The 14,230-nt window shown below is 45.2% G+C and overlaps 1 protein-coding gene across 1 annotated transcript in view; it reads right to left on the bottom strand.

The window, feature by feature from the left end:
* ST8SIA4 (ST8 alpha-N-acetyl-neuraminide alpha-2,8-sialyltransferase 4) overlaps positions 1-6,497 on the bottom strand; it is a 132,380-nt gene extending 125,883 nt beyond the window's left edge. The window contains exon 1 of the mRNA XM_015426340.1: positions 6,385-6,497. Within this exon, the coding sequence (XP_015281826.1) occupies positions 6,385-6,497 (113 nt within the window). The remainder of the gene's footprint in view (positions 1-6,384) is intronic.
* Positions 6,498-14,230: the final 7,733 nt, after the last annotated feature.

Here is a 14,230-nt window from a genome sequence, read left to right as displayed (position 1 = left end):
TGCTTTGCCAAATGTATAATGAACTGTACCGTTTAGGTTTTTAGGAACGTTACTTCTCAGGCTTTTGAGCGCGTAACCTGGAGTCTGCCCACTCGGCGGGAATGGAGATTATTGGTTATTACCCTGTTTGAATGTCTTACATTATTCCTTGCCCACCCTGGCCCAGGCATTCTGGACAGTGAACTTGTTCCTGCTCTATCATAGCTTTAATAAAATACTACTTTGCCTAAACGTGTATTGGATTAATAGCTGTGGGGGACCGGACAGCTTGGAGTCTCAGAGCGGCTTACAGACTCCTTTCCCTTCCCCTCCCCACAACAGACACCCTGTGAGGTAGGTGGGGCTAAGAGAGCTCTGACAGAAACTACTCTTTTCAAGAACACCTCTGACAGAACTATGGCTTGCCCAAGATAATCCAGCAGCTGCAAGTGGAAGAGTGGGGAATCGAACCCAGTTCTCCCAGATTAGAGTCCATGCACTGAACCACAACACCAAACTGTCTCAATCCTGCAAGCAGAGTTGGGGAAATAACTGATAAACCCTCTCCATTTGTATTTTTAAAGTGAGGGGGAGGCATTGTTATTACCTTATCATTGCTAGGGTTGCCAACTGCCTGCCAGCTGTCCCGTCCCTTTAACAGAGGTTTACCGAGATGATATTTACCAGGTGATGTCATTTATATCCATGCCTGAAAAGCTTAAGCTGTCTGTTCCCACACATTAAAGGGCAAGACATTTTTTTCTCTCCCAGGCATGTTGGCAAAATTTTGGAATAATTTGGGAAATGACAAAGCAGAATGAAGTATTTTCCTTAAAAATGATTTACTTTCAGAAGTTAAAGAAGCAAAAAGACAGACAGAGAGAGAGAGAGCTCTCCTGGCAATAAGGAACCAAATAATTCCTTTGGCTTCCCATACCTGTCAATGACAGTCATGACTTTCCCTCATTGGCTGGAATAAACAGGAAGCAGAATTCCCACTGCATTAAGTAAGCTGAAAATTGTCTTCACATTTTGCCGTCTCTTTCCATATCCAGAAAGCCTGGGAATCTGAGGCAGTAAATGGGCCAAGTGGATACCAGCATGCCTTGATTCCAGATTTAAAAAATGGCCTATCAGACCTAGCCTTAAGGAGATGAACAGTACACCATCTGGTTTTAAAACACAGTGGGCCTTCCGTTTGTTTGGATACATTTTCATTATGCAGGAATTCAACTATCTGAACAAATCACAGGATCTCTAAAGGACTCTTTAAGAATGACTGGATCAATGATAATACAGAGAATGTAGACCTTATCTGATAGAGAGTCGTGATTTACAGCTACAAGTCTGCTGAAAAACCAAACAATTTTTTCATCTGTTTTTATACCCTATTATTTTTGTGGGGCTGGGGTGATTTTTCAAGTGAGGAGTCATGATCTTTAAACTTTCGTGCTATAAAGAATGCTGTTCATTAAAAATATTTATATACATCCAGCAGGGAAGATCAAAATGTAGTACATTCTACTCTTCTGCTTTCTAATTCCATACACAATAAACCTTCTCATGGGGGGGAGCAGTTATTACCGCTTTCCTTCCTAGCTCTCCCCCTGCTGCACTACAGAGCATACTTCAAAAGAAAAATTAACAAAATGCATCAAGGTACAGACACAGAATTACACTGGAGAGGATTCTTGCTTATGCTGAACTAAGAGCAGTCCATTACGAACTTCCATGTAGGGGCACAGGAGACAAAAGTGAGCTTTTCTCAACGATTTTCTCCCTAAAAGTGCTAATGCTTGAAATATAGCAGACCTGAGAGTACACAATTTACTGAACATCTATAGTGAAGCAGACATCTGTCACTGTGCATTAAAGCAAGCTTAAATCATTTTGGGGTGTTGCAGGTTGCAGATGTTCCACATTACAATGTTTCTCCAAGTCTCAGAACACGTTATTTGGTATGTTTGGTGTTTTCTGCAAGCTTCTCTTTACGATCCGGAAGCCTTTTCAACTAGGACAGTTGCAAAACGGTGCTTAGAATCTCAGCAACATCCCTCCCCTGATCTAGGTATTTAAATGCGAGTGAAAGGAATGGGATTTCAAACTGCTTAACTCTCCCTGGTCTTTACTCTGAGCCATTCATAATTCATCAACATTCTTTTTATGACTCTTCTGAATGCTTTTATGCAGAATCTCTTGTTACTTTTCTATATTGCTGATTTGGGGATCACAAGTGTCAGCAGATCCCAAGTGTAGAACAGTTTCCTTTCTATGGAAACTGAGAAGTGATGTGACATGAAAAAGGAAGGCAAAAGATGAGCCTGATTCCCCATCAAATTCTGAAAGACATTACATCATAAGCAACTAATACACTCTCCTTGGCATTACTTGAAGAACATGCCACACACGGCAATATGTTTTGTGTAAAGAGGCAGAATGCATATGAAATAAGAACATATTTTCCAGGCTGCGCAGAATGTGGCCAAACAGTGAACTTCAGCAGCTCATTCATTGACTACCACAGCCCAATATTTCTGAGTTCAAGACACAAAGAAAGTGCCACACCATTTAGTTTAGTTCCGGCTAAGTATGTGGAAAATAGCAAAGAGAGGTGTTTAGTTGCACAAGATTGGGGCTAATATGACAGAAGTGCTCAGAGGACATTGGCTGACATTCTTTTAAGACTCAAAGAAACTTTAAAAAGCATTGTGCCTCTAAGGGGTAAATAAGCACACACGGTTACTGGCTTGTTAAAGCTAATTGCTATGAATGTTTAGTAAACATTTTTCAGAAAGCTCAAACTGAACTTTTCAGGTGCAATACTTAACCAGTAACCTTTGACCACTGTATGGGTCATATCATAAAGGTATAGTTAAAGTAGCAAGATCTACTTTTTTATAAACTACAGGAAAACTAGATTTTAATTTTATATATCAGCTTTTACTGAGTGTAGATCTTTGATTACAAATGAAATGTTATCTTCCAATAATCACAGCACAATCCTAAACAGGGTTGCACCCTTTAAACTGTGCTGAAGTAAATGGTCTTTGAAGGGTCTAACTCTGATTAGGATTGCCCTATCATACAACAACCAGTACTAAGATGCCTCTGAAACAGTATACCAACAGTTGGCAAGTTTGGGAGAAAATGACACAATCTATTAATGCCTTGCCTTCAGAGAAGGCAGAATACACCTTTGGATGAGATACCTTGGTTTTATATTAACGCTTTTAACATTATTTCATCTTACAAAAATATATTTGCCATAAATTCCTTTAAAGCAAATGCTAAACAGGCAATTATAAAATTAAGTAATATATGCCAGATGCATATGTGCAAATAAAGATAAAAATGTTTTATGGAGCATATGTTATGGAAGCATATGCACCTTTTCTGCTGTGCTTTCAAGCACTGCTACAGTAAGTGTTGCCAACAGTCCCTGAAGAAGTGACTTGGACTAAAGTTCCACTGTAGTGAACAGAACTTCCCAGTCAAATTCTGAAGCTCACCGTGCTAGTCCACAAAATCAACTGTCTTGAAGCTAAATAGAACCTAACAAAGATTCCTTCTTCTCCTGAGCCTGTGGATATCTACAGGCACAGGAAGAAGTGATAAATGCCCACAAGAGATGGTAACATCCCTAGGAGACAGGCAACGAGGGCCAAAGGGCTTTCCAAGGTTCTCAAGGGCAATCCTAAACAGAGTCAATGGGCTTACACAGAGGCCACTCTGTTTAGGACTGCACTGTGCACCGCTGCTAAGCAGCACATGGAAAGAGGGAAACATAAACTCCTGAGATAGAACACATGTGCATTTTACAAGTCTTTTGGAACTGCTGGGAGCAAGAAACAGAGACATTGCTTTCTTGCACCTGTGCAGAGCTCCCAGCTCCATGAGAACCTGTGTTTGGGGAGGCCTTGCCCTCCAGTCAACGAGCATCATGTGCTCTTTTGCTCTCCTGCACAAACAGAATCCTTCGGAATCCTCAGTTCTGCACTCCCTGGTTTGACTTCACTTTCCCTTTGTCTTTCTTCCAAGGGAACAAAAAGTACCACCTTTCATGCCTCTGGATGGTAAGGGAAGTGATTGTATTTTAAATACTTTGCAGAGAACAATTGGAAAATATTACTTCACAGATGTATGGTTATGCACGGAGCCTAAGGCTTTAATATGATGTAGGAAAGAAAATAAAGAGAGCAAAGGGCACCCAGGGGAAGGGGCTTTCAGTTTGGAGGGGGGAGATGGGCAGGGCATGAAGAAAGGCTTGGCTTTCCCCAGCCTAACAGAACAATGTTCCAGCCTCCAGAGTTGTAATGAGTGGAGTTAACGGAGGAGGAGGAGCTCAACTCTCTCGGTTTTCAGCACTGGGTTTTTGGTTTGTTTTGTGGGGGGTTGGGGGGAGGACCCTTCCTGCAGGAACAAAGCCACGCGCCTTTTGTCTCCGGCACTCTGGCCGCCTCCGCGCTGCTCAGCGCCCCCCCCGCAAAGCGTGTTCCCTGCTTGCGCAAGGCTCCCAAAGCCGCCCCGCAGGTTGCGCACTGCCGCAACGACGCTATCCACCGCGCCTCCCTTCTAGGCGCCGGGCATCTCTCTGCCTGGAGCAGACCGGCAAGACGCTCCGGAGGAGGACGCGAAAGTCCAGCCGTTCCGCTCCGGCACCTCCTCCTGCGCGGCCGCTCGCGAAACTCGAGGAAGCGCAGCCGGGCCCTTCTTCCCGCCTCGGGAGGCCACGGCTTTGCCCAGCAGAGGGGATGCTGCAGATGGGGGGGGGGGCGAGAGCCCCTCGGCAGTCTGGTTGCAGCAGAGGAGGCGGCAGTCTTTAGCCAGCTGCATCGGAAGGCAGTCCCGTTGGGCTCCGAGAGACTTACTCCCGAGTAAACAGGCGTAGAGGACGTGGTCCATCGGCAGCCACGCAAGGCGACGCGCTCTCCGCTCCGGATGCCATCAGAGCGCCGCCGAGCTCCGTCACGCCTTCTCCTCCCCTCCCCGGGAACTTGCCCGAGGAGGCGTGGAGCGCCGGGCAAAAGGCGCAGGCTAGGTGGCCGCCTGCCCCACAGTAGCCGCGGCCCTCGGACTCGCCGGCACGCACGAGGCCAGCCAGCCAGACCAATTGATCCGGCAGCTCCGCTTCCACACACCGGGCAGGGAGGAGGGTGATGCGATTTCTCTTCTAGCACGTCAATCACTCCGGATCTCCTCGCTAGATCGTGCCTCCCCCCTCCTCCATGCACGCACACGCCCCCCAAGGACAACGCTGCCTCAAGGCTGGCCAATTTATGTCAATTCGACAACAACTGGATACATTTGGGGGGGCGCGCACCCCTCCCCTCTTCTTCTTTTTGACTCTTAAATAGGAACCACCGCCACCCCAATCACACTACGACTTTCTCTAGTTGGCAAGTCTGTGAGGATCGGGTGCAATCCAGCAGAGGAACAAAAACCTGGTATCTACTTAAATTAATAATAAATCCCATCACAAGAAAGGGATCGTTTGGGGAACCAACAACTTTTCCCAGGGTACACGCATCACTGTCGCTCCACAGGAACAATGACATCAACGCCCCAAGCAGAAAACAACATAGGTAGGGGGGGGGGGGGGGGGGAGAGAGAGAAACAGGCCGGCGGTCTTCGTAAGAGAGGAAGGGGTTCCAGGAGGAACAGCGGACTTCTAGAGCGCCACAGAGACCCCCGGGACGGGACCTCCGCCTACCCAGGGCCCATCCAACCACCCAGCAAGGTGAGAGGGACCCGAGGAAGAAACTTCGAGGCGACCAAAGAACCCTCCGCATCCTCCCTAGGCAGACAGTCCCCATAACCGTATTGCGAATGGCCCTCCCCTGCGGAAAGCATATCCTGCCTTGGCTACGATGGGACGGAGCAATTGCCACCGGGGGTGGGGGTGGCGCGGGTGTGAAAACGCTCCCTTGCATCCAAGTCAACAGAGTGCGCGGTGCCACCTAAACTTCGGAAGAGGCGCCACTCCCTCGTCAGCACCCAAACAGAAGAGCCGACGTGACACCGCTGTCCGCACTGCTACTTCGAACCAATCGCGGCTTTGAAGCCCACGCCCCCGGCTGCCTTCGCTCGATCAAGTGAGGCTTGACTTCCATTCATTCTCCCAACAGCAGGCGAAGGCGAGAGGGTAGGAGGGGACCTTCGGCTTGCCAGCGCCTCCGCAGCAGCGGTTTCTGCCTTCGCAAGGCAACCCCCCCCCCCAAATAGCTTCCCGACGGGAGGATGCTCTGGCAGCCCAGGGACCAAAAGCACACTCGGCGCGGTGGGCGGCCCAGAAGGAGTGCCTGCCTGCCTGCCGGCCGGCCTCCTCGCATCCCTCCTCTGGCTCGCGCGCAACGCCGCTCGCCTTCCCTTTGTCCCGCGTCGTGTGAACCGACGCGTCGCATTTACCCGCTCGGTTGCGTCTCCTGGTGCTCCTCGGTCCTGGCGATCTCTTTTGTCTTGTAAAAGATCAGGAGGAGACTTATCGTGCAGATAGTCCACCGCTTCCGGATGGCACGCATGTCTCCCGCGAAGAGAAATGCCTCCCGCTTCCTTTGTTTGGCAGGACAGGTTCGGGTAAAAAAGAAGAAGAGAAGAAAAGGCGAGTGGTGCGCGGGGGGGGGGGGGGGGGGGCGCGAAAGAGAAAAGAAAAAAAAGCACCGCCTGTCTTGGTGCGCGAGGATCAAAGGCGGCGGCGGCGGTAGCGGCTCTTGGCCCGGGGCGGGCTCCTCTTCCCGGGCATTGGCCCGAAGTCCACGCGCTTCGAGCTCTCGGATCCTGCCGCTCTGTGTGTTCCTTTCACGTTGCCTTCCAGTTTAGGTAACAGCAGCGGCGGCAGCCGCCAGTCTCCGGGGCGTCACTTAGCCCCGCCCTTTCCCTGGCGGGGAAATGATGAGCAAAGCCCGGCCAATCGGCGGCCGGAGGAGGCGGGGACCGCGGCGGCCCGAACTTTAAAAACCTTTCTTGAGCGCGGCAGAGCGCTGCAGAGGTGGACGGCGCTGTTGGGAAAGGCGGTAGCAGCCCGAGCCTAGGTATGCCTTACTCAGCGATGACAGTCAGCGCCGGGGGGGAGTCCTCACGAGTGCACCGGGGCTCAGCTTTCCCATGCCGAAACCCATGGTACTTACCCCCCCCCCCTTCTCGAAAGAAATGACCGGAACAGCAACTATCAATTTTGCATTCTTTGGTAGGGGCGCTGCCTCCAAAAGTTAGCCTGGACCTCTAAAATTCCCCTGCAGTCTGAGCCTCTAGAGATCTGAAAAACTTGTGCTGTGGAAGGTAGCCAAAACATCTGGAACTGTGCACCTTCCCATCTTGCCGACTGCTGGTACAAGTGGGGTATATGTGTTCAGTGGTACATGCATCTGCCTGGTGGTGTGTGTGCCCTGTGTCAGCAAACCAGCCATTCTCCTAGAGAAGGCAACCCTTCTGGGATTAGGGAGGACTTGGAAAATACTTGTGTTGAACATAGGATACAGTTGAAAGGCCTACTGCTTTCCCTCTAGTGAAAGGGCAGTTGTTCTCTGTGGCTAACTGGGAGAGACTTTCCTAGATGATGTGCAATCCAGTTTTGCCCTTGCTTTTTAATAGCAGCTGTTCACAAGGATTGCCTATTGGACCTTTCAAGACATTGTCCAACAGATCACTAAATATTGGTCCAGCCTTAACTTTTAGAACAACAGGTATATTTTAATAGTCAGCAGGTTTGATACTAATCAAATTATCAGCATGTTTGATGGACTAATTGGCAGCAACTAATTTGATAACTTGTGAAAAAAGGGGGGGAAATTTAACTGTATTGAATAATTACAACTGCTACCCATGGTAGGTAAGTAGTTCTGTAAAGGTGAATGGTTCACTAAGCAGTCCTTTTCTATGGCTTTTGCCCAGGCACATTCTAAAATGTAGAGAACTTAAAGCAAACCAGAGTAACAGCCATTACTTTAAAAACTTTGGTTTTAAAGACAATTACACAAAACAAGCCACAGACCACAGTTACAGCAGATGGCCAGTAGACGAAGCTTTGCTATGCTGCTAAGTCTGCCTTGACCCTTCAGGTTGAAGGGGTGAAAAGCAGTGCTTAACGAAGGTCAACATAATGAAATAAAAGTGAGTTACTATCTAATCTGTGGTATCTTTTGCAGCATGAAATACTTGACATTTAATTTTTTTAAAGGAGCATTTGCCCCAATTAAATAATAAACAGTCACCTTATCAGGTATTTAATGGTATTTTATAGACCAACCCCATCTCACCCTTCATATGAGGCTCCTTCTGGATCACACGTGGGTGAGGGGAACTGATGGTTAGGCAGTCCTTTCTGCTGTGTGTAAATGACATTCTTCAGAGACTAACAATTTTAGTGGAGAATATGTTTCCGTGGACTCTGACCCACAAAAGCTCATGCTACAATACATTTATTAACCTTTAAGACTTATAACTGTGTCACTATAAACTTATAGTGTGTCACTTGTGCTTATCTGAAGAAAAGCTAGCTATTCTCCTGAGCTTTTCATTAAAGAGAAACCTCCTTAGGTCAGCCTGATTTTCAGTTGGTACTGAAACAGAAGTAAGCAACAGATCAGCTCAGCAGATGAGAGAAAATACAGACCTGTAAATTATCGGTCATGCTGTGTGCCTTGAATATCCTTAATTTGTACTGAAACAACCAAGGCTGGCAAGTCTGTAATGCACCAGAATTTTTTTGTTTGTTTCTGCATTGTGAACCCAGAACAATATGCAATGAGTGTACACACACACACACACACAGAAGCCACTTAATTCTTTGTGAGGAGTTGCCAGTGTTCATGCCCATAATGGCTTCCAACATCATTCTCCCTTCTGCCATTTTATCTTCACAACCATCTTATGAAGTACATTAGGCAGAGAGAGAAAGAAAGAGAGAGACTGACCCAAGGTCACCAAGCAAGCTTCATGGCCGAGTGAACATTCAGACCTTGGGTCTCCAAGATCCTAGTCTGATATTCTAACCAATGCATCACACTGCACTTGATCTTAGCCAAAAGGCCAAGAAGCTGTGGGCTGACTGTGAGGAAAAGTGAAGAGGCAGAAATGCTAGAGTAACACTTGCCCCTTGGTTTTTAGTTCAGTTTGTGAAATCTGTTGGTCTCTGTCTGATCTGTGGTGCTGGCATGAGTGGTGGTGTGTGCTGTAAATTTAACACTGCAAGGAAACTGTCATGCAATACTAAGGCCATCCCTATGATAGGCAACATTTATATATTCAGTTGAGAGGGCCTCAGTCAGAAGTCCATTCTTTCATTTGCCAAGGGTATATTATGGTGATTTTGGCTCTAGAAGAGCCAAGATTCAAATCCTTGCTGGATCACAAAACATTCTTGGAAATCTTAGGCAATTTATATTCTTTATGAACTCACAGGGTTGTTATGATGACAAGAGAAGAATTTTGCATGTTTGTGTTTGTGTGTATCTATATCTCTCCATATATGGCTGCTGTATTATGTACTCCTAAGCACAATGTTATGAGAAATTGTTTACCTGTGAAATATACATACCTGTGTGAACAATGCCATAAAAGCCTTAAGTTACACTCAGGCTGGAAGTAATGTTGTATATGGAGCGTGTGTACCATATGGCTAGCTTGTCCTTGGGAGGGCCAGGATAGATAGGTTTCAGAATCTGCAGCTTGGAGCCCTAAAGATCAGTGGTGCAAAACTTTGTGGGATTGGGTAACACAGGTTTGGCAGGAGCTGGAGAGTCAAGGATTGGTTCCTCTGAGGCCCTCCTAGCTGGGATGCTAACAGTTAAAACAGTCCTGTACATTTGGAGAAAGTGCACTAAGAAAGGGGGGGTGGAGAAGAGAAAGCATCCTTTCCTAAGTTCTTGCCTCTTAATGCATGTTTTTCAGTAAGAGAGATTTCCAAGGTGATATCACACTCATTATAAGCTATAGAACAAAGTTAGAGTCCAGTGGCACCTTTAAGACCAACAAAGTTTTATTCAAGGTATGAACTTTCATGTGCATGCACACTTCCGTCAGGCAATGAATTGGAATTACATATCATAGTTGTATATATAGGAGTGGTTTGTTAAATTAGCATGCAAAATAATGAGGAGGATACTTTTTTTAACAGATCAAAAGAATGATGAGCTTAGTTCTGTTTCCATTCAACTGGGAGGGAAAAAACAATATAGGTAATAAATACGTTAGAACTGGAGACTGATGTGCCCTAATTTGTGAGAATCCAGTCCTTAGACCCCCATCCATCTCCTTTCAAGCAGGGAGGTGAATTTTACAACATCTTGGCTGTGTAGAGTGTTTTCCTTGTCCCCAAAACAAAGAACTGCATTTAAATCTACCATTCCAAATTACTTTACATATTCAATTATATTCTTAATTGCTAAGAGTAGTAATAACATTTTGCTTCGATAAAACATGGAATTAACTGACAGAATCCTTTTCCCGAGGTACAGTGTTATGTCAGAGATCAACAAGATATTGCATTGCATTACAATAACTATTATAATCTACTATCTCAAAAGAAAAGGAAAACAGCAAAATATAGGGGATGTATAGCCCTTCTTGGTGAGAATACATATGTGAGGATTGAATGAGTTAGTATGGGAAAGCCGACAGGAGATTAAAAGTCTCTGGTTCGGGATGGCTCATGGAGAGATGAGGGGGTAGCTGTTGCTGCAGGGAAATTTCATTATTTTTCATAAGACTACTGAACTACAACGAAAAATATAGGGAGGGACTATAACTAGGGATAAAGGAAAGATACCCACACTAACTAAAAACCCAAGAGAAGGAGATCATTTCCGTGTTAAGCTATATGTTAGTAATAAAAGTGTTAGTCACACAATATACTTGTAGAGTTCTCGTTTTACTTCTATGTTAGTAAATTAATTTTTATGAGAGAACTTCTTGAGCATCTTCTTTGCTTCAAAGGGTGGTTTACAGAGTCCTTCTGCCCTTACTTCGGTTTTCTGTCTCTAAAGTCATATACAGTTTTCACTGCTCCCGTTCCCGCTTCGCCCACAGAACCCTCGTCCGTTCCAGAAGTAGCAGAGTCACTTGATTTAGTTTCTTCATCTTTCAGGTCTTTCTCTGATCCCAGCTGATGTCTCAAAAACTCTTTAGCTTTAAAAATGAAGTCAATCTTCTCTCTTTTATCGTTGATTTTAAAAATGACACTTTCAGGAATCGCCCACCGATACTGAATTCCATTGGTTAATGACACTTTCAGGAATTGCCCACCGATACTGAATTCCATTGGTTTGAAGAAATGAGATGAGCTCCTTGTAGCTTTTCCTCTTTTGACGTATTTTAAATGGAATGTCTTTTAAAGTTTTGATGGTTATATTCCCAGATTTCAGTGGATTTGCCGAAGTTGCATTTAATATTGCACCTCTGGTCTGTCTTCTCGCAAATCTAACCACAATCTCTCCAGGCAGGCTATTTTTGCTGTAAAAAATGGGTTTCCTGAAGTTTTTGTGTTGTTTCCACATCTGTCACTCTTTTCTTCACTTTCTTATTTGCGGTGTCCATTTCTGTAACTTTTTCAGTATCTTGCTCCACTTTCTTCTCCGTTTCTGCCAGCTGGCGCTGCTGTTGAGCAAAGTTTTGATTTAATGTAGCCAGGCGCTGGTTAATACCACCAAGTTGCTCCATTACTGGCTTCAGCATATCCGCTAGTAACTTCATGATGTCTGCTCCCTCTTCCGGTTTTGGGCTCTGGCTGCCTGGTTTCGGTTTAAACTTTCCTCAGGAAGCTGCCATGTTCCCTCTTTGTTTACAATTTCAAACCGCTTTGTCAGGACTCGAAAGACTCGTCATTTCGCTATCGGTACTCAAGTAAGTCTCTCAATATAATCTCGCTGTTTGTTTCCCCCCTACCCCCTTTGTTGCATTAATCTGTCTCTGCGCTCCAGAGGTGTCCCTCCTTGCGCTCCACTTTTCCCAGGGGGGGGGTTACTCCGTTTTATCAAAATAGTCCATTTACTTTGAACTCACGTTCATTGTTGGACCTTTCACAGACCTCGCTCTCTCATTCGTTGTTCCGCTCGATCTCTTGTGCTTGTACCGGTCGAATTAACTTGTACCATATGGTCACTCAGGGGTAGGACCGTCAGGGCAGAGGGAAGCCTCTATTCTCTGGCATCGAGCCATCGAAGAGGCTAACCCTCAAAAGCCCTCTGGCCTGGAACCCATCACAAGGGCTCCGTGGGGGTGCCGCTTGAGGCAGCACCCCTCCTTGCCGCTGGTGTGCTAATCGCCTCCCCACGAACTGGGGAGAGCGACCGCCATTGCCAATCTGCCAACCAAAAGCTCCGAGATTATTTGTATTTTCATTGTATGTCTGCTGTTTTTCTGGTGACCTTTTCGTATTTTTTGTATTTTTATATTCTATGCAGTGAGGATTCTTTGATAAAAACAAAGGAATGGACTGAAAGTAAACTGGGACCCCACCAGAATCTTTCACATGCTGCACTGTGTAATAGAATATGCTGTTGTTTGTGTCAATTGGTTATTGTAAGAAGCAGACAATATTGTCTTTTGCAGTACTTGTATTGATAAAAATAACAAGGATTGTATGTAATATAAGTTCTATTAGGCACCATTACAGTATTTATAAGCAAATTTAAAGAAGAGTCTGTGCATATTTGTTGCCATCTCATGGTATGTATTTTGTTCAGATTAAATGGCTCTGAGCCATTTCACCCCCTGCTTTCTGCTCACTGCCAAAAGCTGCAGTGAGCAGAAAGCAGGGGGTGAAATAGCTTAGAGCCATTTAAACCACTTCTTTCTGCTCCCCACTGCTTTTTGTGGGGAACATAAAGTGGGGGTTTAAATGGCTCTGAGACATTTCACTCCTGTGCTTTCTGCTCATCACCAAAAGTGGCAAAGAGCAGAAAGCAGGGGGTAAAATGGCGCCAAGACATTTAGACCAAACAGCTGAGCAGCAGGGAGCAGAAAGCAGGGGTTGAAATGGCTCTGAGTCTTAAAATTAATAGTAATAGAAGTTTATGGCTGCTCTTCAGTTCGTGAACATTGCTTTGTGAACCACAAACCGGCCAAAATTCGTGATGAACTTTAGTTTGTGAGCCAGTTCGTGTCCATTCTTAGCTCTGGGTCACCACAGATATGTTTAATGTTCCAAGGGCAGAGCCATGCAGAATCAACCAGCAAGCAAAGCCCCTATCTTCAAACCACACTATTTATTTGATAGTAAAACCAAATATTGAAATATAAATAATGTGGTTTCTACCAAATGAATTATTTCTGAGAATGAATGTTAAATAGATCAATTATGAGAATGAAGACATCAGCTGAGAAAAATCCAGTTTCATGGCCATTAAAGATGAGACAGTTTGCTTCACAAAGTGGTCCTAGAAGAGGGGGAAAGTGAATAATAGAAAATAATCATGCATTTAAGCTGTTCAAATTACATCGTGCTAATTAGCCTGTACAATGTGCATTTTAGGGGAAGTATAATCTATGTGGTGAACTAGCTTAATTATGCTGAAGCCTTAACTCTTGAGTTACCATCTTCTGAGGATTTTGCAGAACATGAATATTTGTCCAAGTCTGATAATGAATAGGAATGGCTGGAAGCAACTGCTTCCTTTCCTAAGTCATGCTATGCCTTGAGAAACGCTACACATAGCTGAAAATGGCAACAGGGGGAAACTATACTGAGTCAATTAATAGGGGTTATTGTGTTACAACAAGCCAGACACAAAAAGAAAAGCACCTTCATTTGGGCTTGTAGTACAACTTTCTCTGATGAACTTTTGTTGTTGTTGTTGTTGTTGTTGTTGTCATCATCGTATCTTATTTTCATCTCTCTCTTTTTTCTTTCCTCAAGAAAGGTAGGGTTCGTAGTGTTCCCACGAGGCCTCCCATTCAGGTACTAACCAGATGCAGAACTGCTCAACACAACAAGTCTGCTGCACCATATGCCTTCAGACCATCTATGCATTTTGGACATTGGACATTGTGGGCTGTTTCTGTCCCCTGGCTTGTTTGATATTTATGTGATTATCATGATTTGATGGAATTGTTTGTACTTGTGACCCACCTCAAGCAGATCTCTGGAGAAACGGCATATATTTTCTCAGTAAATAAATAACACTCTAAAAAATACGACAACATGAGTGTCAGACTTTCCCTTTGTATTCCCCATGCCTCAAACCCTTGATTGGGGAATGTGGACAGTAAGGACTACCATCAAGGTTCTCATGATGAAGCATTTCTTGGCAGTCCTGCC

Source organism: Gekko japonicus, unplaced genomic scaffold (genome assembly GCF_001447785.1).
Source record: "Gekko japonicus isolate JY-2015 unplaced genomic scaffold, Gekko_japonicus_V1.1 scaffold657, whole genome shotgun sequence".
Taxonomy (NCBI): Eukaryota; Metazoa; Chordata; class Lepidosauria; order Squamata; family Gekkonidae; genus Gekko; species Gekko japonicus.
This window is presented reverse-complemented; position numbering and strand designations above follow the sequence as displayed.